The sequence below is a fragment of the Thamnophis sirtalis genome, unplaced genomic scaffold, assembly GCF_051295495.1.
Source record: "Thamnophis sirtalis isolate CommonGarterSnake01/CBP01778 unplaced genomic scaffold, rThaSir2_p1.2 scaffold_9, whole genome shotgun sequence".
NCBI lineage: Eukaryota > Metazoa > Chordata > Lepidosauria > Squamata > Natricidae > Thamnophis > Thamnophis sirtalis.
The window spans coordinates 41,441,633-41,465,260 of NW_028261389.1; the positions used below are offsets into that span (position 1 = coordinate 41,441,633).

At 36.2% G+C, this 23,628-nt stretch overlaps 1 protein-coding gene across 3 annotated transcripts in view; it reads left to right on the top strand.

The window, feature by feature from the left end:
- Positions 1 to 23,628, top strand: part of PPFIA2 (PPFI scaffold protein A2) — a 220,351-nt gene that overhangs the window by 39,179 nt on the left and 157,544 nt on the right. The window contains exon 1 of one of the 3 annotated variants that reach the window (XM_087723391.1): positions 12,020 to 12,215. The exons of the other annotated variants lie outside the window; for them this stretch is intronic. Coding sequence (XP_087579517.1) covers positions 12,135 to 12,215 — 81 coding nt within the window. The 5' untranslated portion in view covers positions 12,020 to 12,134. Of the gene's footprint in view, positions 1 to 12,019; positions 12,216 to 23,628 lie in introns of those variants that run through there. 3 annotated transcript variants of the gene reach the window in all.

Below are 23,628 nucleotides of genomic sequence, written 5' to 3' on the forward strand. Positions count from 1 at the left end.
ATTGCTCAAGCTTAATTTTCCCTTATTGTCTTCCAGAAAGAATTGAGCTGGACTATGTCCACTGCATTCCCATAGTCCACTCAACTGGTCACTCCATCGGAAAAGGAAATTGCGCTGGTTTGGCTTGGTTTATTCTTCATAAACTCATGCTGGCTTTGCTTAAGAATTTGTTCCAAAAAGATTGCCTGGTTTTGACATTAATTTGACTAGTCTGTAACAACTTGGGTTCTTCTTTTGTTATGTTGCTTGTCTCTCAAAAAAATGGAGAGGTTTTTGGGCAGTTCAAGCAAATTCATGTTTACTAGAGCTGTCAGCAGCTTGACTTATAATGGTTCTATCTTGCCAGTGTTTTGTCAGATGATTAAATTCTTCCTTTGAAATAGGAATTTTCAATCAGTTTAAAGGAAGAGGTAGAGATGCTCTTGCTTAAGAAGCTATGCTGGACCCAGCTGTTCCCTCTCCCCTTTGAACTATTCTGACGTCCAATATTCCATATTTAATCCAGGCGGTGGTGAAAATAATGGAATTTCAGTTCCAAGAAGTCTTAGAAGAAATGGTTTTTCTAAAGCCTTTAAAATATGCTTTCTTTGTATGCTCTGATGTTTCCTTTAAGAAGCAGTTCCATAGCTTACAGTCTTCCTAATTTTAAAAATGAATCTGTTATATTTCTATCCTGCCTTTCTTTCAAGAGCTCCAGGTAGCTTACTTGGAGATATATTTTCATTTTACCTCTACAAAAGCCACCTTATGAGGTTTGTTGAATTGACGGTCCCTCATTAGCCTAAATTCCTCTTTGACACTGGATAACCACTGAATATCTAGTTATATAGTTATAATATAGTTGGGAGTTATTTTTTGATGCATACGCTACTTGTGCTTCCATTTTAATTCCTTTAAAAAAAGAAAAGTTCACACTTCCATTATATACCTGCTGATTTTCATATTGCTTGGCAATCCTTCAATTCTTGCGACTCCCAGAGATTTCCAGAATGGACAAAAGCAAAATTTTGACTTATTATTGGGGAGGGGGTGTTAAAGGGAAAATACCTCTTCCCATTTTTCTCTTGTGGATGTTAAGGGATAAAATAGATGTTTTAAAACCTAAAATGCATATTATGTTTTTTAATATCCCCCCAAATAATCAAAGTGGAAAAAATCAGTGATTATATCATAACAATATAATACATTAAGCAGTACAATCTGCTGTTTTGCTGAATCTAGTTAAAGTAAGATTTGGAAATGATTGGGAATAGGTGAAATTTACAGTTTGCATTTTATTAGAGGCCAATGTCAGAGATAATAGATTATTTATATAAAGTTGAGGAAATGAAAAAAAATGCTACTTTCACATCCGCCACAAGATGGCAGTCACTACGGTAGAAAGTTTAATTGAAATGGAAACATTTATAAAGACATTGAGAGCTGTATCAATTATACTAAAATATATGTGATTATAAGAGGAAAATATGCCCTTGTATATGCAGATAACCCAAAGCATTAGCATCAAGTTGCTTGTTAAAATTCGACATATGCAGAGAAAATCCACTGAGGAATTCAATTTCTTTCAGTAATGAAACTGCAAATCTTCATTTGGTGCAATTATGTACCATAATTGTAAGCTGTTTTGGAATCAGGGAGGCTATGATGAATATGATCATGTAACTTCTTATATTTGTATATATTATAGTCAGTAACTAAGCTGTTAATTTAGATTCTTAGTTCTTCTAATTATAATCGAGAGAGAGAGAGAGAGGGAGGGAGGGAGGGAGAAAGGGAAGGAGGGAGGGAGAGAGAGAAATATAACATTGGGGATGATATTGTTGGACTCAACTACTATCAGTCAAAGTCAGAATAATATCTGGAAGACCTGGAATCCTTGATTTTTAAAAAAAAAGTTAGATCTACACAAAGGCGTTTGGGGAGCAAATGACATTGGGAAGAATAATGTAACAATATAATATCAAAGAGAAAATAACACTACTATTATCTCACCAGCACTCAACCATAGATAAAACATTGCCAGTATGTTATGAAAACATGAAAATAGAAAATTACTGACAAGAGTCAACCTAAGTACTACCCAGAAATATGAATCTCCATTCCCAGACTTCTCTACCAAATGTGAAGAATGCTGGAAGTCAATACTGGAGGAAAAGTTAATCTTCATAGTTTTTTTTTCCTCTTCCTTAACTGAGATATCATTCTTGGTAGAACTTAATGTTCAGTTACTGTCTGGTGTATTGTCTCTGTGAACAAGAATTGGATGATGTATAAGGACTCTGATGTGAAGAGAACTGTTTCTATTGCTGTTTAGAATTTCATGATCCATGTTATCTATAGATAAATTCCACCTTCTCTGTCTCTGCAGTTCCACCTTGCTCTTCTAAACATCTGTCCTCTTCCCCAGCACTTTTCTTTTTCACCTCTTCTCCTTTCCTTCTCCTTTCTTATTCTCTCATCTTCTCAGGTTCTTGGCTGATACGAAAACAAATTGGGGAGAAGGAAATTGAGAGGGGCTCACTTGGGATGTGCATTCTGAACTTGTGTCCAGTGATCCAACCATATGCAACGTTACCAGGAGGAATAATATTCTTCTGGGAAAATAAGTCAACAGGGAATGTATATGATGGGATCATTAGTTGAAAATATTTTAGATCACACAACTGGGTGAAACTCCTTTCAAATGTAAAATATACACGCACATACCTATATGTAAATATGTATGCACACATTAATAACTGTGGATAGTGAATGAATTGTTTCAGTATAACCTGCATACAGTTAAAAATATACTGATTTGGGAAGAGCAATCAGTGCTTAAGGAAGAAGCAATATTTGTCATTTTACAAATATATTTTATTTCACTGCAATCTTTCAAGCCATTGTAGTGGCTTGGTTCATTAGCTTTAAATATTGTGTGTTTGTGTGCCTCTGTGTATATGTGTGTCCAAGAGGCGTGCATTTAATTGACCTTCTGTGGGATGAATCATAGATTACTTGTGCATGAATTACAGGATCTCAATTCAGTCCTTTTGTACATTTGACTTCCAGTCCAGTAGGGCATAATTTTGTTTAAGAAGGGTCATAATGAAAGGGGAAGGCTGAATCTATAAATACTTAACTTTGTTTATTGTTTTAAGCATATTTGCTGTTATTTCACTGAAGAATAATGGGAACCTTTTCGGAACTGCAAAGTAATTTCTTAATAACTAAAGTTGTTATAACATTTGATGAAGCACTTTATAGTCATTTGTCCTTTTTTGCATTGTGCTGTTAAAACTGATTAAATAACCGGAAAGTGGAAGTTAGTAAATATTCAGACTGCTCAGGGGGAAAAAAGAAGGCAGAAGGCCTGCAAGAAGATAGTTGGAAGGAAGAATTCCAGATATGGATTGATTGCAGACTTCTGATATTTAAATAAAGTTGATATTTGCACACACATGAACATAAGTAATGACCCAAGTGTTCTATATTTTTTGCCCATATTGCTCATTTGTACTGCATAAGCAAGGACAGCAGGTGGATTAAGAAGGTGAAAGTTTACTTATATCATGATCTTCAAAGTGTAACTGTTATATAGAATCATAGGACTGGAATGGACCTCAGAGATCTTCTAGTCCAACCTCTTGCTAAAGGCAGGAACCTTATATTATCCCATTCAAAAGTATGCCCAGTTTATTTTTTAAAACCTCTGGATCTAATACCAACTGGGTCTTTTTTGAGTTTTAGTCCTGCCCTTGGCACAAAACAACTGGGTGACCTCAGGCCAGTCAGTTTCTCTCAGTCCTGGGAAGGAGGGAATGGCAAACCACTTCTGAAAAGCTTTGCCAAGAAAACTGCAGGGACTTGCCAAGGCAGTTTCTCAAAATTGGACATGATTGAACAGACTAATACTTCATTAAATGTTGTTATAATTTTAGTTTTTCAGAATTATTAAAATCATATTAAAACTAATGAACCAAGTCACTACACTGGATTGGAATTTAAAGGCAGGGAAAGGGTGAAGAGTTTCTAGCCTTACAAGACTCTGTTATTATAACCTTACAAGATAGTACTGTATTAGTATTAGTTTTGGTTTCCCTGTCTGGATTACCTTGAAGGGTTGACAACTGCAGATTATATTTGTTTATAATTAGGGATATGCTTTTTTCATTGCATACATTGTATATTCTCATCACTAATAATATCAGCTATTTCTTATGCATCTGTAAATATGCAAAGGTAAAACCATCCAATTCAAACTATTATATATTAAGCATTAAGATGTATGGCAACTTTGCCAGTTATATCAGTATTGTACCAACTGAGTGGTAGAAGAAAAAAAGTTTAACTGGTAACTTTAAGTTAGCTAAAGAAGTTGCTAATTAATTTCAACCTAAATTCATTTCTTCAGTATATATTCTGAGTAAAGCAAGTGACTCTGTCACAGATAAATTAGTGAGTCACTACAGCCTTATATTAGCATCACAGATTTTATTTAAATTGCTGAGTCACTAGTGACATTTTTTTCCCTTCTGTCTGTTGGGTATTTTCACACTATGGTTGTGTGATCATTTAAGATTAATTTATTTAATAGCTCAAGGGAAAAATGCAGTTTTAAAAAATTAACCTAATATGAATTTACTTGAAATGGTAAATATTTGCACTGTGTTTTGGTGCAGTTTGATCTGTGCTTTTAATAATTGCTGTAAATTTTGCAGAGAGGTGAGCAGAAAGGAATCATAGAAGAGTGAGTTTGGAATAAAGGCCTCTGTCTTTCCCAGTTTCTGTATTCCTTTGAAAGTTCAATTTACTGTGAGAGATAACAAAATTCACTTATTTGTATTGGTTGAGAGAAGCTCTCCTATACTATCTATACTATACTATACTCATATACTATCTAGCTGATTTCATCAGAACAGGATAAAATATTATTCCTTGAAGCCCTAGTGGGAAAGGAGTGTTTAACTGTTTATTTCTGAATGTTAACAGACTTCAGCAGCAAACTGTTTCAGAGGAAGGGAGCTTAACAAAGAAACACACTTGAGGGACACCACTTCATCTATCTCTGTTAGGGTGGGGACATGCAGCATGTCCTCTTTCTGAATTGGATAGTTTGAAACAGAAGAAGATCTCCTGGACTTTAGCCATATGTTTTAACACGTGTTCTAGGAATGTTTTAACACATTCTTGAACTGCACCAGAAGCAAATTAACAAACAATTCAGCTACTGTAATTGGGGATTATTATATGATTATGCCAACTTCCACCAGAGAGCAGACAAGGAGCTGGATTCTCTCCCAGTTGAGAGAAAGTTCCAAGTGTTTTAAGGCCAGTTCCACTTAGAGAAAATTACAGTACTGTAATCTAAACATGAGTTGATAAGAACATAAGAGACCTTGGCTCCTGCACCTCATTCCAGGGTAAGTCATAACTGGTGAACTAGACAAAACAGACCAAAAGCCCTCTGGGCTACAGCTTCCAGATGCTATTCTGCATAGAATCAATAGCATTTCTTCCTGGCTGTCTCTGCGTATGTACAAATGCACTCGAATTGCACCCCACTCGAATTGTATGACTGTTGTGTTTTTAATGATGTATCGTTTTTATGTCTGTGACTCGTTTGTCCTCCCTCCCCTTGAGTTGTGAGCCGCCCTGAGTCCCCCCAGGGAAAAGGGCGGCATACAAATAAAGCATCTCAATCTCTCAATCTCAATGCAGTTGCTGATATGTGTGCTAGGATTGTATTAGGTACTTTTTCATCATGATGTTGATGGTGGTTTTGGCTTCCTCTCTGGATTTCAGATTCCAAGCTGAGCTTTCAAGGGTCTGCCTATCTCATGTTCTGAAGAAAAATACTCACAAATGATGATGTGACATTTCTGTTTTTTTAAAATTGTACTTCTATTCTGTTTGTGACAATGAACTGTAAATATTTTGTAGAGCAGTTGAACATTCCAATTCAGTATTAATTTAAAATTAGTAATTAATTTAAATAGTAATTAACTTGATGTATTCATTTAAAAAGAACCAGTTTGGTGTAGTGGTTAGGACATCAGCCTATAAACCAGGAGGCCATGGGTTCTACTCCAACTAGGGTGACACTGTCTCATTCTTAGAAAACAAATAATGGCAAACCACTTCTGAAAAAATCTTGCCAAGAAACTCCATAGACTTGTCCAAGCAGTCACCAGGAGTCAAAAACTAACTTGAAAGTATGTACACAACAGTGTGCTGGCATACATGTGCACACACACAAACACTAATTTAAAAGAGTGAATATGATTATAAGAAATTCTCCTTTTAGTTAATAGTTAAGCTTCTAGAAATTTAATGTTATTTTATAACTATTTGAATTAATCAGTTATTAAATATGTGTTATCAAAGTACTCAGTGTATGAAAAAGAAACATATTAGCTTGTTCACAAACTTCTTCTGTTTTAGAAAATCACAGTATATCTTATTTTTCAGAGAGCTATTGGTTCAGATGCAAACTACGTTGTCCAGTGGTATTCTTTCTGCTTAATTATCACTGAAAAATAAATGTATTGTTTTATTGCTTAAATAGAATACAGATAGTACTCATTTAATGAGAGTAATTGGAACCAGAAATTACCTTACTAAGTAATGTGGTCATAAAGTGTGATATCACATGATCACCCTGCTTAGTGTCAGCACTTCTAGCATTCCCAGTTACAATCATTAAGCAAGCAGTTCACTGCAAATCATGATCATGTGTCTGCAAGATGCTGCAATGGTCAGAAATCCAGAGTGGTTGCCCAGCACCCAGATTGTGATTGTGTGATATATCAGGGGTTCTACAATGACCAAAACATCAAAGACCAGTCATAAGTACCACTTGTTCAACACTGTTGGCAGGTTTGATCAGTCATTGAGCAAGTGGTCATTCCATGAGGACCACTTGTATTTCTTTCTAGAAGACTTTAAATATTAGCAGGAAACAGCAAAAAAAATATAGGTCTTAAGTATATATGCTGATAGATAGATAGTACATGTGAATGATGCTAATCTGGTCTTGTATTATGTCAGACGTTGTCATTGTCTCTCAGGGGCCTCTCTAGTACTAAAATCAGCAAGCATAATCACCCTAGAGAAAAGTAGTTGAAAAGGACAATCTTAAGCCTCTGCTCTTAGTAAAAGTGTAACTAAAATGAATTTGTAATAGATTGACTTCAGATATTTCCTATGTTGCCCAAGAAGGAAGTTAAGGTAAAGGTAAAGGTGAAATGGAATGCTGTTACCTTTCCACTAAAGGTGGTTCCTATTTTTCTATTTGCATTTTTACATGCTTTCGAACTGCTAGGTTGGCAGAAACTGGGACAAGTAATGGGAGCTCACTCTGTTACACAGCAGTAGGGATTTGAACCGCTGAACTGCCAACCTTTCTGATCGACAAGCTCAGCATCTTAGCCACTGGGCCACCACATCCCCCCAGAAGGAAGTTGCATGATGTTAATAGAGAAGTTGCATACCTGCAGTTTTCATAGTTTTGCAGACTTCTACAAGACAGGGAATTCTTATCTTAGGCTCTTGAATAGTTACTCCCACCAGGGCATTTCCAAATGTATAAATGAATTCACACAATTTTCAGTTCTGGACACTATTTAGGAATTGTGGAATTGCATATCTGGAGGGCACAAAAATTTGAGAAAGCTGGTCTATTAAAAAAATGAGGACGACCCAGAGACTAAATTGATATGTTTTAAGTCAAACTACAATTGTACTAAATCCTGATGAATGACAGCTGAATGGATTCACACAACCCTAAGTCATGGCTTATAAATTATGATCATTAAGTTACATATTACATTTTGTTAACCTGTAGTAGGTTTGTTGAGGTGCAATATGTTACATAAACACCTACCAGTTTCTACATACTTGGAAGAGATATATTTTAAAATCATTTTTAATTAATGAGAGAAAGAGAATAGTTGATATAAAGATACAGCATAATAAATGGACAAAAATACTATAGAAATTTTACAGTTAGTACTTAGGATATTGATGAAAAATTAGCCATACAAACAAAATACATTGAGTTGTTTTTAAAATAAAGAAAGAGATCTTTTTGAATATTTGAACTTAGTGTTAAAGTCTGACTTATTTTATTATTTAAATACATTTTCTTGAACATCATGTTATTTAGAGGAATGCACCATACATATGAAATTAGTATAAGGCTACATCCTCAACCATCTGGCTGCTGGTGCATAACTTCTATTTTAGTCTTTTGTTCTTGTTGCGCATCTGGCAGATAGTTTAAGGCTTTGCAGAGCACACTGCCCTAGACATGCACCCTTTGTTTTTAATTCCATGTCATTTAGCTTATAAAATTAACTTCATTGCCAGAAGTTATCTTTGCCTTTATTCGTGAGAAGTTATCTAATGGAAATTTGATACTGATAATAGAATGAAATATTTAAAGTAACTTTTTAAAAAAACACTAAAGCTCAAAGCAAATACCTTTGAAGGGCCATGGCCTCTGAATTTGTGTGACCTTCCTGTGAACAAATTATGAGCTTAGTAGTATGAAATGTGCCAACTATCTGTTTATCAGCAAATGCTAAATCTACATCCCGTTCAAGTTGTAGCCCTGCCAGAATTTGGTCTTGCTGCCAGCTTGTGCAGGGAAAAAGAATTGAGTTCTGACAGTAATCTAAATTTTAACAAGCTACCAGTTCTCCTAGGCTCTGGCTTTATATATGCAAGCATTAACCTTGTCCAAGCAAAGCGGGGCTGAGTTCTTATTAAGTCCCTGGCTTGACCTTGGAAAGCTGAATCGCTGACTGAGCAACAATCTAAGGATGTAAAACTGCCCTCGGCCACCTGCACAGGCTCTAATTCCTTTCAAATTTGTTTATCTAGTCGATTGTGAGCCACAGTTGAAAACCTGTGTCTTAAAGACCATTATCTTAGAAAAACACAGGACAACCAATAAAACCAAAACAAATGAGAAAATTTTAAAATCCAGATCCCTCTAAAAGCAATTTAATTAATTGACCTAAAATTACTCTTTTGGAAGGAAATACTAGGGCCTAAACAACTCTTTTTCTGCAATTTCAATTCTATTGCATTCCTGGTGATCTGAGAATTCTTTTCGAAGGCAAAGAACATGATAAAAGAGAAGGCAGTTTTTCAGACATCCTTCTCAAATGTATAGTTCTAAAGTCTTCACTAGTAATCTAATGCAGCATGGGAATATCTGGGAACTGCACCTGTTTTAATAGCAGCACCATCTATTTGCTGCACATGATCTCATATTATATCTTTCTGGCCAACTTTCTGAGTCTTCTTCAAAGTGATCTCTATGTAGAGATCATTGCAGTAATCCAGTTCTGATACAACCAAGGTAGGTGTTACAAAGATCAAATCCATGTTGCCTGAGAAAGGCTGATGGCACAATAGTCTTAGGTAGGCAATGCTATATCCTGTATATGCTTTTTTTTCAGTGTTCATGTCTAACATACTGTAATATAACAAGTAATGGCATTTCAAGTCAAGCAATAAGCAGTTAGCTGTGAGGCTTCCAAACAGAGATTAGCATACACTTCTGGACATTGTTATCTGATATGTGCAAGATTTCTTTCATAGATTATATTTTTAGTTTCTTACTTGTCCTCTCTATTCTGGAGATGGGAAATAGTTTATTGAGATTCTGGTGCAAAAAGAGTTTCCATAATTGTTGAACGCCATTATATTCCCTCTGATCTGAACCAATTTTTAGCTGTATTTGTGGGAATTTGGCTTCAGGAGCAAAGGAAGGATGATCTCTGGTTGGAGACTATTCTGCTTGCAGAAGAAAGAATACAGTCTGTTGCTGTATAGTCTTAAAAGTCCTGGAAGTATAGTACTTTTAAAAGGGATTCCTAGTTCTGATATTTTTTTCTTGTCTAGGATAAATTTTGATTCTTTGTTTGAAGAGGCTAAATTGAAATACTTAAGTAGGCTTTGACTCTTATTAGCACTCTTATAATATGATCACCTACCTACTATATATTCTGAAATACTGGAAGTCCATCATATAAAACTCACAATGTGTTGAGAATGGGTTCACCTGTTCATGTAAGAATATTTGCTGTGGAAGACTTTTGCATGAAGTATCGTGTTACATTTCATCTGAAAACCAATGTCAAAATCTGACCTAAAGGAATTTTAAAACAACAAATAGCAACAAATATTTCTAGAATGAATGCGGCACTAGAATTTGCTTCCAGTTTCCTAGGAGTTTTCTTTTCCAGTGAAAGAGAATTTCTGTTTACTGACTTATTGTCAGAATGCTTACGATTTTTTCTTTTCAAAATTCTCTTGGTAATACAGTGGTCCCCACCCACCCACCCAATACTTAATATTCTATAGAATTTCCCAAATTTTTCTGTGTTCAGCACCCTTCGTGTCACAATATTTTTTTCACACTCCCTCAGGAATTCCCAAACTGTATGCTGCAGAGAATCCATTGATATACACCTCAATTTACTATCAATTTCTTAATTAAGCTAAGATGGACACACACACACACACACACACACACACACACAAACACACACACCAGTGGTCACATGATCTCATTTTGAGCACTTGGCAAATAGTTCATCTATACAGCAATTTGCAGCATTCTGCTGTCACCTGACCAGGATTTGTGAACCCCCCCCCCAGTTTATGGCAAAAAATGCCCATTTAGAAAAGGGATTTACTTAATGGCCACTGCCTTTACTTAACTATCATAAAAAAACAGCCATAACTTCAAATCCGGTTATGTAATGCCTTGACTTATGACCAAACAACTTATAACTCCAGGCTTACTTATAGTGCTAAGTCAAGAACTTCCTTTAGTTCCCATTGATTATGTAGCAAAATATTCTGCTACATGCTTCTGAGTTTGCTGGGTATCCCAGGTCACCAGAGTGCATAGTTTGAGAACCGTGGATGTCCTGTGAAAACAATAGTCTTTGTAAATGTCAAAATACACCTTTAACCATCCCCAAAAGTGCTTGTATCATTCAAGCATTATTTAAACTTGAGGTTTTGTATATCTAGAAATATCAACTTCTCCTGAAGTGCAGATGAAACCATTTATTTTTGCTGCCTATAAGGTGTCAGAGTAGTGTTATTTTTTTCCTATTCTCGGAACAAACTGAAAGTGTGTGAAAGGCAGCTATATTACAGAATAAAAATCTTTTCTGCTTGTTCAGTTTAATGCTTGGATGAGTTCTTTTAAAACAAGAATGGTTACAAACATTTCAGTAATCAAAATTATCCAATGATGTTGTTACCGACATGTTGCTTTTCATCTGAATGTTTCTCTGGGAAAAGAAAACAAAGCTAAAGTTGCAAATATATAACAAAGTTGAAATGTTTCTCCAAAGTCATAATGTTTCTCATCATTTTATTTAACAAGCAGCACCTCATTTGAAGTCTGAAAACCTGGCTGCATTACTTTCAAACTTCCCCTCATTTTTATTTGTAGATCAGAGTGTTTATCAGACACAATTTTAATAGAGTTGTGCAATTAGTGGGGCAAAAACTGTCTGCATCCTAATTTTAAAGGATTACATTTCAGCAATCAACAGTGGAACGAAGACAATTTTTGTGTACCTGCGCACGTAACCCACATTACTGAGCATTATATATAATACAATGGATTGGTTTAGTCAGAAGAGGTCCCCTCTAATTCAGCTTTGCATGCTTGCTTGAAACCAAGCTGTGTGGTAATGGTTAACAGGGATGTTAGCATAATCATTCTGCAAGCCCGTAGATGAGGGAGGTGATTATCACTAGGAACAGATGGGCAGAGTTCGAAGCATTGCCAGATCCTGCACCAGCTACGTTTTACTGTAGGTTTTGTTCTAGCATTTCTTTCTTTCTTTTTAAAACAAAGTCTTGGTATTATTCCTGTGATGCTTTAAAAGCTGGTTGAACTAAAGGTTTTTGACTGAGGAGTCTGCTGGCTAAGCTTACAAATGTAGACATGGTGTGTTTGCATGCTTTCACTCGTCTCTCTGAACGGATGGAGCAGATGTCATATTATACAGTACCTCCCTGAAACCTATGGAAGGCTTCCTCTTGCAAGCAGGGTGCTGCTGTTCTCTGCCTTTTCCTATAGCTCCTTGTGGATTATATTGTGTCTGGAACTAGAAATGATATTCTCTGAGATGAGCACACTTTCTGGGTCTCCTAAATTGCATCCTCCTAATGGAACTCGGTTTTATACTTTCCAGGTAAGTGGTAATGTTTTATTACTAAGGTTAGGAAGTTAACTGCTGCTAAAAAGTTCAAAAGAGGGTATAAATTAAATCAGATCTTTTAAAAGACTCAGCAACAAATAGTGAGAAAACCAGATTCAGTTTGCAGGATGCATTGGGCCACTTGATGTTACTGATATCATTTGGTGCTACTGTTTTAGGAAAAAAGTGCATTTTTTATGTTAAGTGGTAAGATTATTTAGGAAATAGGAATAGTGTTATAATAAAGCAAACTGTCTCCATTGAAAGTTTTACATATCACGTACTAAGAAAAGAAAGTAAGATTGTTGCAGTCTTTACTTCCCTCCTTTCTCAGTTAATTATGTCTGATTTTTTTATTTGGAGGGATTTGGAAGGCAGGAACAAATCTGCAAAAGTATATTATGCATCCCCACCTCCACCAATGAAGATCTTGCTTTCTAACCTACAGTTAAGTTCAGCTCAAATAAAGGTGCTCCTGTGCTAAAGGAAGGATAATAAAATTTTTGAATGTTCTTGCTGAGATGCCAATGTATCATTTTCTCAACTTTCTTCCACTGTCTGAATAAACAGATCCCTTAAGGATTATTTTAAGAGAAATATGTGATTTTGCCTCAGTACACTCACACATATACACACAGATGCCTAAACACCAATTTTCCCCAGCTTCTTGATTATCCAGTGGGAAATCACCACAAGTAAACCTGCACCTATCTATCACTGCACACCAATCTACTTTTATCTTTACTTAAAATAAAAATACCCTTTTAATTTCATCACCTTAATATGTTTGGCACAAAAATAAACCTTTCTTTTTTTCTTGTTTCTTTTTTTAATCCATTTCTGTTGTGGCAGTTACAAAGTAATGATTCACAGTATGTCTGTCATAATAAAATATGTTCTATAGAATATGAATATATTCTTCCAAATAAAAAAAATGATATACAAAACCTACAAACTTCAGAATAATCCATTTCACCAATTTATTCTTTTATTGTTTTCAGGTCATATTTTCCCCCCTTGTTAGGATTCTATTTTTAATCCTGCCATCCTATCCCTTTCTACCAATAGCTGCAGGCTGTGCTGAAACAATGTGTTATCTTTCTCACAGTAATATTCTGCTGATGCTGGCAGTGATTCAGAGACATGAATATTCCAGGACTGGTTATTTACAGCTTATTTCTTCCTACCTGTGCATGAACAAAATTAAACTCTACTTGCTGTCTTCCAATTAGATTCCCATATATTTCCATGCACAATATGTTCCCTATACAATATACTCACCTCTTCCCCAACCCCAGAATATCTGCATTCCAAATATGTCCTTAACAAGCACGTCAAAGGAAACATTTCTTTTCTGGTGGTTTATATGTGCTGTTAAACCTTTTTGCAATTTATTTGGTTTTGGCAGTGTGTGATGTAAAATCAACCACTGTGACTTGTGGTTTATAGTATAGCAAAGGATGGATACCCAGTCAATCACAGCATAGATAATGAAGCATGGTTAAATGTGTGTTACGATGAGGCCCAAATTATCTTCTCTTATGAGTATTTTCTTCTTAGAAGAGAAGAGAATTGTGGGATTTGCAAGCAAAATTAATTTTTCATGTATAAAACTCTAATTTTGAAAATTTGGCACCTTCCCTAGTATTTAATTATAAATTTATCCTGACATACCTAACTCTCACTTCTTCGTGCTAAAGTGAGCTGAAACATGCCCCTCTTACGCAGTCATTATTCAAAACAAACCACATAGTATATTTTCTTTTTATCAGCATACATACATCTTAAAGTTTGTTCAATCATGTTTCTTCAGAAAACATTCTCTCAAGACACACACATTCATCTACTCCCTTGAGTTTTCACCATTTATGTATAACCTTTTCAATCCATTTCCTCTTACATTTACTGCACGTCCTTTGGATTCTCAGCTAATAAGCTAGTATAGAAAATAGACATTCACATTCTCAAGCCACACACCTCTACTATCATTCCAAGCATTTATTTCACAATTATCCATAAATACATTAAACAAGGTGACACCAGCCATCTTTGTCACTCTAAAGTGCTGAACTATTTCTTGATCATCCCATTTATTCTCATGGATTCTTTATCTCTCCAGTGCTTACTGCCTTCAGCAAAAAAACAACAAGGTCAGCTCCAAATTTGTGGAAAGATTTCACAATTGAAGCTTATTCATTTACTTTACCGTACATTTCTCTACATCAGTAAATATACAATAAACTAGTTTTCTCACTTTATTTATTCCAATGATCTACTGAAAATCACCAAATATCTCTCCAGACACACTTAATAAGTTAATCCGTATAGTTTTGCAATTATTCAAACTATCTCCCCTTTGTAGATGAATACTTCCATCAGCATTCTTTCAACTTTCAGACATAGTTGCAGACGTCATCTTAAACAATTTACGCAGCCAATTCCACATACATGTTTTAAGATTTCTCACGTTCCACCTTATGTGTTTGATGATAGTAATGCTAATTTCTTTGCCTTTTTTAAAAAAGAATTGTCCAGCTTGCTATAGCTACTGGTTGTTAATACAGTTTTGTTTTGTTACAATTAGGATTTATTATTATCACTACTGTTACCTAGAATCACTTTTTGTTTTTGATTATTTCTTTTCACCAATGTTGGGGAGCATTCATTTGAGTGTCAATCTTCAGCATTTAATTTTCAGTCTCATAGAGTTTCCGAAAATACTCTTTCTATGTTCTGTCTGTTTAATTTCATCACAAATACAATTTATTACTTTTAATAAAAATCATTTTTTCAATAGAATCCTTAAGCTTGTCATCTAAAGCGACATACAAAATTGTGCATATGGAAGGTAGAAAGAGGCTCAGCCCATGCTTAGCCTGGTGATTATTTCTCATTCTTGAATGGCAGCTTACTCCAAAATAATCAGCAGCTCCCAATCAAGGTGTAAGCTATATTCTAGCTTTTAACTAAATACTAACTCTGTGTAGAATGTCAGATTTCAAAGGAAAAAGAATGCATAGAGGACTTAAATGTAACTTCTGTATACTTTTTAAAGAAATTAGGAATTTTCTTGGGATTACAAAACTGTCCTCTGATTTACAAATCCCATAACCCCCCAAAGAGGATGGTAATGGCACCTCAGTAACAACTTAGTAAAGTATTTTACTAGCACTGTCTTCAGTTGTCTTCAGTCTTCATTTAGACATACCCTTTCTCTGGGAGACCATACATAATTATGTCTGATTCTAATGTGTTTCAGTTAATTACTTTTAAAATTAAAAGTACCCGTGTTTTCCTGAAAATAAGACTGGCTCTTATTTTCTTTTGGGTCCCAAAATAAGCACTAGGGTTTTTTGAGGAGGGGGGTCTTATTTTTTCCCATTATGGGAGGCCCACTTCTTCTGTTTGCTCATGGTGGGGCAGGAGGCTGCATGATGTGCCAGTGCCACTGCTGCAAGGCAGGGGAGGGTGGAGCTGCCCCATGTGCCCTACAGCAGCTTACCTCAAGGCCTCCACAGCCAGGCCATCCATGCCCAGACACCTGCCTCGTCTTGTGGCCATGGCACCAACACACCACTCAGCCTCTTGCTCCATTGTGGCTGCGAGCATTCTGCAGGTGTCAGGACATGGATGGCCTGGCTGTGGGGGGCCTGAGGTAAGCTGGTGCAGGGTATATAGGGCAGCTCTACCATCCCACCTTGTGCCGTGGCACTGTGAGCAACCAGACGGAATGGGCAGGTGGCCAGCTACACAGGTTCTTAAGTAGGGCTTATTGGGGGTAGGGTTTATGTTAGGTGCACATATAAAACATGCTACAGCTTATTTTTGGATAGGTCTTATTTTCAGGGAAACTGTACTTTTAAAATTAAAGTGACAGATTTATCACGAACCTAGCAATTTCAGGATGCCTTAAAAAAAGAAGCTTGCTGGAACCCCATAGTGTAACATGACCTCTACATGACTATTCTGCCATAATTTAAAGGTAAGATTTCCCATACAATTAAAATAAATACATCTCTGTTGGGCCTTTGCAGGAAAAAATTCCTACAGGAATTTCTGCATACACCTGGAAGATTAAGTTGCATGGAAAATTCTCATTCGATATATATACATTCAGGCTGTAGCCTATGCATGTATTTTGATTATAGACATATTTTGATGCTATGGGAAGGACAACCTGAGTTTTCCATTTTAGCATTTTGTGCATTTGACCTAAAGAACAAATAGTCTAAATAACATTATGTTTACCTTCCAGGGGCAGATGATAAAAAATCACAAATCACATTCTCCTTTGAAAAGAGTTGCCTTCTAATTTAAACTGCCATATATACTCATTTATAAGTACATTGCAGATAAGCCAACTGTCAAATCTCTAACCCTAGTAACTTGAAAATTGTACCAACTCACAAAAGTTTTGTAAGTTTTAATTTTCACAATTGGCTTATACGCGGGTGACATGGAATTGAATTAAAAATTCAGTGCTCTGCTTATCCATGAATGAGCTTATACATCAGTATAAAAGGAGTATATGAATACTATATATGGAGTATATGGGATGACTCACACCCTGGATGGCACTTCTTTAGCCTCCTATTACCGGGAAGGAGATGTGGAAACATAGTCAGCTGCAGAAACAGGCTGAAGAACAGTTTTTATCTGTGGACTGTCAGAGTCCTGAATGTGAAATAACATCATAACTACGTAGTATGATGGGCTTGCAGGGCTGGCGCAACATATAACATGTTCACATTGGGGCAATAGGACTGGGAGTTTGTTAATATGATTTATTGGGTATGGGATTTTCTGTCTTCACTGTGAGTTGTATTGTGTTGGGGGTGAAGCACTGAGGGAGCTCAACCAATTTCCTTGTACATATGTTGTGCACTGACAAATATTAATTATTATTTATTATTATACTTTATTCATTAAACATGAAACTCAGTCAACTGAACATTCAAAAATGTATCACAAATACCATTGACTGGTGTTAATGGTTGATGCAGGTTGCTGTCAGCATTCTAGGTATCAACCAAGTACCTTCTTAAAATATACGATGTTCCGAGTAGCACAGTTTTATGCAGTTCCGCTGGTGTTATTGCAGGAAGCTGATGTATCTTATAAAATTCTTGGACATGGTACCAAGTGCCCCGATGACAATGAGTATCACTGTTACATGTTTCATCCATAATCAGGTAGTTTCAATTGCCAGGTCATTTTTAATTTTTAATTTCAAATATTATGTGGTTAATCTTTGGTGAGATTCACAGCCTTTGGGGCTGGTTGGTAGCTCAACAGCTCGAGTCCTAACCAAGGACCTAGGAACTGTTAAGGTAATGTCGGAGGATATAAGCTGTTCCAAGTAGAGTGGTTTTTTGTAGAATCAGAATGTTCAAGTCTGATAAATTTAAAATTTCCAAATAGCGAGGTAGCCCTTTGGGTATTGCTCCAAGGGCTCCAATTACAATTGGGACAACAAACAATTTCTTTTTCCACAGTCACTCAACTTCGATTTGCAAGTCCTGGTACTTTGTGATTTTATCTTGCTGTTTATCTTCAATTCATGCATCTCCAGCTATTGCAATGTCAATGAACCATACTTTTTTCTTTTCAACTATTGTTATGTCAGGTGTGTTGCGGGCCAAGTGCCTGTCAGTCTGAATTCTGAAGTCCCACAAGATCTTGACTTTCCAATTCTCTAAAACCTTCTCAACCTGATGGTCCCAGTGGATTTTGCTATACTCAAATCCAAACTTTTGGCACAATTTCCAGTGAATGATCTTAGCAACACAGTCATGGCGTTTTAGGTAGTCAGTTTGTGAAATTTTGCTGCACCCACTGATCAAGTGGTCGACAGTCTCGTCTTTCTCATTACAGAGGTGACATTTGCTGTTGGTAACATGTTGAATTTTTGCCTTCATGCAGTTTGTTCTGCATGAAGCTAAGGCTTGTTCTTGAGCTGCCAAAATAAAGCCTTCTGTTTCGTTTTTCAGTGCTCCTGATCTTAACCAGTTCCAAGTTAGCTTTGGTCAGCTTTGCCTTCAATACTTTTCAAGTATTGGCTATGCATACCTTTGTTTTTCCAATTCTCAGCTCGCTTCTCAATTATTTCTTTCTTATATTCAGCTTTTGACTTAGTTGTCTTTAAAAGGCCTCCTTTATTTACTTCCTTAATCATTGGTTCTTCACTTTTCTGGATGTAATCATTCAAGCTGTGTTTTTCCTCTTCCACAGTCTGTTTTACTTGTAGGAGTCCTCGACCACCCTCTGCTCTTGGTAGATATAATCGGTCAACAACATTTTTAGGGTACAAAGCATGGTTCATTGTCATAAGCTTCCTTGTTTTTCTGTCCAAATTGTCCAACTCCATCTGGGTCCAGTCAATTATTCCTGCAGAGTATCGAATCACAGGTACAGCCCAGATATTTATGGCTTTTATGATGTTTCCTCCACTCAATTTGGACTTAAATATATTGCGAATTCGTTGAATGTACTTGGCTGAAGTTAATTCCTTGACTTTATTATGCATTAAGTCAGAGGCTTCTAAAATCCCCAAGTACTTGTAGATTTCTTCTGGTTTTACTGCCTTTATCATTTCTTCATTCTTAAGTTCCATTCCATCATCTTCTATGACCTTGCCTGCTTTGGTTGCCATTGTTGCACATTTGTCAATTCCAAACTGCATACCAATGTCTTGGCTAAATTGTTTTGTGCTTTCATTTAATAAATTCAGTTCAGCTTTTGTTTTACCAAACAGCTTCAAATCATCCATGTACACAAAGTGTGAAATTTTCAGTGCTTTCTTTGCAAGTTCGTATCCACAGTTTATCTTCTTCAAAATGATTGTCAGTGGTAGCATTGAGAGTATAAAAAGTATGGGTGAAAGGGAATTACCCTGGAAAATGCCTCGTTTAATTTCAACTTCACCCAGTACTTCTTCATTAGCAATAAGCTTCATTTTCCAGAGGTTCATTGAAGTTTCCATGAATTTTTGTATCTTGCTGCTGATGCCAAAGATTATTATTATTATACAATTGTATCACAGCAGCCAGTTGTTTCGCCAGATTTGGCATTGGTTACTAGGATGTCGTAACGTATTTTTGTAATATGCGTGCAGATCCAAGCAGTGCGGCTTTTTGCATTTGACTGATGGTAATTTTGTCAATTTTTAACTGTTTTAAATGTAATTCCAGTGCTTTTGGAATAACACCCATGTGCCAATTACCATTGGAATTACCACTGCTGGTTTGTGCCATAGTCGTTGAATTTCGATTTTTAAGTCCTGGTATTTTGCGATTTTTTCATGTTCCTTCTCGGCGACCCTGCTATCACCTGGTATTGCGATGTCTATGATTGTGACCTTATTTTTCTCAACCAGTGTGATGTCTGGTGTATTATGCGCCAGTATTTTGTCAGTCTGTATACAGAAATCCCACAAGATCTTGACCACCTGGTTTTCGGTGACTTTTTCAGGCTGATGTTCCCATCAGTTTGTTGCTGTTTTAATATTATAATTTTTGCACAAATTCCAATGGATCATTTGTGCTACTGAATTGTGCCGCAATTTATAATCAGTCTGCGTGATTTTTTTACAGCAGCTGAGTATGTGATCAACAGTTTCTTCAGCTTCTTTGCAAAGTCTGCATTTGGCATCATCAGAGGATTTTTTGATTTGGGCCTTAATGGCATTTGTGCGGATAGCTTGTTCTTGCGCAGCCAGGATTAGTGACTCTGTTTCTTTCTTTAATGTACCTGTTGTTAACCATAACCAAGTTTGTTCACTGTCCACTTTATCTTTTATTTTTTCCAGAAATTGGCCATGCAGTGTTTTGTTCTGCCAACTCTCCATTCTTGTTTTGTCTGTTGGGCCTTCAGTAGATTTTTGTTCTTTACTTTGATTAATAGATGTTCTTGACTTTCTTTTAAATAATCAGCCAGTGCATGTTTTTCTTCTTCAACTGTTTGCTTCACTTGTAATAATCCTCTGCCACCTGATTTTCGGGGCAGGTATAGTCTATCAGTATCACCATGTGGATGTAAATTGTAGTGCATTGTCATTAGTTTCCTGGTTTTTCGGTCCAAAATGTCCAAATCAGCTTGTGTCCAGTTAACTATACCACCTGTGTATCTTATAACTGGTATTGCCCAGGTATTTATGGCCTTGATTGTATTTCCACCATTCAATTTAGATTTCAAAATTTTCCTAATTCTGTTGGTGTACTCTCGCCTGACAATAGTTTTTACTTCTCCATGCTTGATGTTATCCAACTGCTGAATGCCTAAGTATTTGTAGGCTTCATTTTCATTGCATTTAATTAGTTGGCTATTGGACATTTCAATTCCCTCACATGCAGTGATTTTGCCCCTTTTTATGGATACAGTGGTGCATTTTTCCATGCCAAACTCCATTAAAATATCGGTGCTGAATACTCGTCCTGTGTTTGTCAATGATTGGATTTGTATTTCTATTGGATTATCATCATCATCATCATCATCATCATCATCATCATCATCATCATCATCATTATTATACAATTGTATCACAGCGGCCAGTTGTTTCGCTGGATTTGGCATTGATTACAAGTTGGGCCCCACCCAGGGGCCTAGGACGTTGTAATGTATTTTCGTAATATGCGTGCAGATCCAAGCAGTGCGGCTTTTTGCATTTGACTGATGGTGATTTTGTCAATTTTTAACTGTTTTAAATGTAATTCCAGTGCTTTTGGAATAAGCACCCAGTGTGCCAATTACCATTGGAATTACCACTGCTGGTTTATGCCATAGTCGTTGAATTTCAATTTTTAAGTCCTGGTATTTTGCGATTTTTTCATGTTCCTTCTCAGCGACCCTGCTATCACCTGGTATTGCGATGTCTATGATTGTGACCTTATTTTTCTCAACCAGTGTGATGTCTGGTGTATTATGCGCCAGTATTTTGTCTGTTTGTATGCGAAAATCCCACAAGATCTTGACCATCTGATTTTTGGTGACTTTTTCAGGCTGATGTTCCCACCAGTTTGTTGCTGTTTTAATATTATAATTTTTGCACAAATTCCAATGGATCATTTGTGCTACTGAATTGTGCCGCAATTTATAATCAGTCTGCGTGATTTTTTTACAGCAGCTGAGTATGTGATCAACAGTTTCATCAGCTTCTTTGCAAAGTCTGCATTTGGCATCATCAGAGGATTTTTCGATTTTGGCCTTAATGGCATTTGTGCGGATAGCTTGTTCTTGCGCAGCCAGGATTAGTGACTGTTTCTTTCTTTAATGTACCTGTTGTTAACCATAACCAAGTTTGTTCACTGTCCACTTTATCTTTTATTTTTTCCAGAAATTGGCCATGCAGTGCTTTGTTCTGCCAACTCTCCATTCTTGATTTTATCACATCTTTTCTGTATTCTTGTTTCGTCTGTTGGGCTTTCAGTAGATTTTTGTTCTTTACTTCGATTAATAGATGTTCTTGACTTTCTTTTAAATAATCAGCCAGTGCATGTTTTTCTTCTTCAACTGTTTGCTTCACTTGTAATAATCCTCTGCCACCTGATTTTCAAGGCAGATATAGTCTATCAGTATCACCACGTGGATGTAAACTGTAGTGCATTGTCATTAGTTTCCTGGTTTTTCGGTCCAAAAGGTCCAAATCAGCTTGTGTCCAGTTAACTATACCACCTGTGTATCTTATAACTGGTATTGCCCAGGTATTTATGGCCTTGATTGTATTTCCACCATTCAATTTAGATTTCAAAATTTTCCTAACTCTGTTGGTGTACTCTCGCCTGACAATAGTTTTTACTTCTCCATGCTTGAAGTTTTTACTTCTCCATGCTTGATGTTATCCAACTGCAGAATGCCTAAGTATTTGTAGGCTTCATTTTCTTTGCATTTAATTAATTGGCCATTGGACATTTCAATTCCCTCACATGCAGTGATTTTGCCCCTTTTTATGGATACAGTGGCGCATTTTTCCATGCCAAACTGCATTGAAATATCGGTGCTGAATACTCGGACTGTGTTTGTCAATGATTGGATTTCTATTTCTGACTTTCCATAGAGTTTCAAATCATCCATATATAGTAAATGCGAAATTTTTTCAGCTTCTTGGGCTGTTTGGTAGCCTAATTTCATTTTTTAAAGATTCCTGATAGTGGGATCATTGTGATGATGAAGAGAAGAGGTAAAAGTGAATCACCCTGGAAAATTCCTTGCTTGATATTAACCATTCCGTAGATCTCATTCCCTACTGCCAACTCAGTTCTCCATTGTTTCATCGCCTTTTCAGTAAAGGATGTAATATTTTTGCTAATGCCAGTTGTTTCTAAGCATTTTATGATCCAACTATGTGGCAGTGAGTCAAATGCCTTTTTGTAATCAATCCAGACTATATTCAAGTTCGTTTTTCGGTTCTTACAATTTTCTAATATCATTTTATCAATTAGAAGCTGATCTTTTGTGCCCCTGCTCCTTCTTTTGTTGCCTTTTTGCTCTACTGGCAAGATGTTGTTTGTTTCCAAATAATCCATCATGTTATCTGCAATAATGCCTGTGAGTAATGTGAAGGTTGTTGGCAAGCATGTTATTGGTCTGTAGTTTTCAGGTGTTGTTCCTTTAGTTGCATCTTTCTGAATCAAGTATGTTTTTCCAGTTGTCAACCATTCATCAATTTGGCCCTTTTGTAAAATTTCATTCAGTTGCCTGGCCAATATTGCATGTAAACTGGTCAGATATTTGAGCCAGAAACCATGTAATTGGTCCTTTCCAGGTGATGTCCTATTCTTTACCTTTTTAACTCGATTTTTGACCATCTCAGTTGTTATTTCTAATACTTGCATTTGTTTGTTGCCAATGCTTTTCTCAAAGTCATGTATCCACTTTGCTTCCTTGTTGTAGTCCTTTGCATTTTCCCACAATTCTTTCCAGAATTCAACTGTGGCCTGTTTTTCTGGTTTTTCACTTTTGGTGTCACCATTCACATTAAGACTTTGATAAAAACGCCGTTGGTCTGATCGAAATTGCTGATTTTGTTTATATAGGATGATTCGTGCCTCATATCTTTCAATTTTTCTAGCTGTTGCTGTTATCTGCTGTTTTACAATCTCTACAGCTTCATTGATGTTTCTTGTATCCAATCTATATCTTCTGATTAGCCGATCTATGATTTTGTTGTTTTTAAGCCGTTGCTCATGCATGTTCTTTAAGTTACTAGCATCTGCCCTTAATTTTTTGATTTTTTGTTCTAAACGGATTTTCCACTTTGGCTTTGATGCTTTTTCTGTTGTGTGACTAGGTACTTTAATTTTAATGCCTAGTTCATTAGTGACTGTTACAGCTGCGCTGTACATTAACTGGTTTGTTTCCAAGATGGATCCCGGTTCAATTGTTGAAAACACTGCATTAACCATTTTCATGA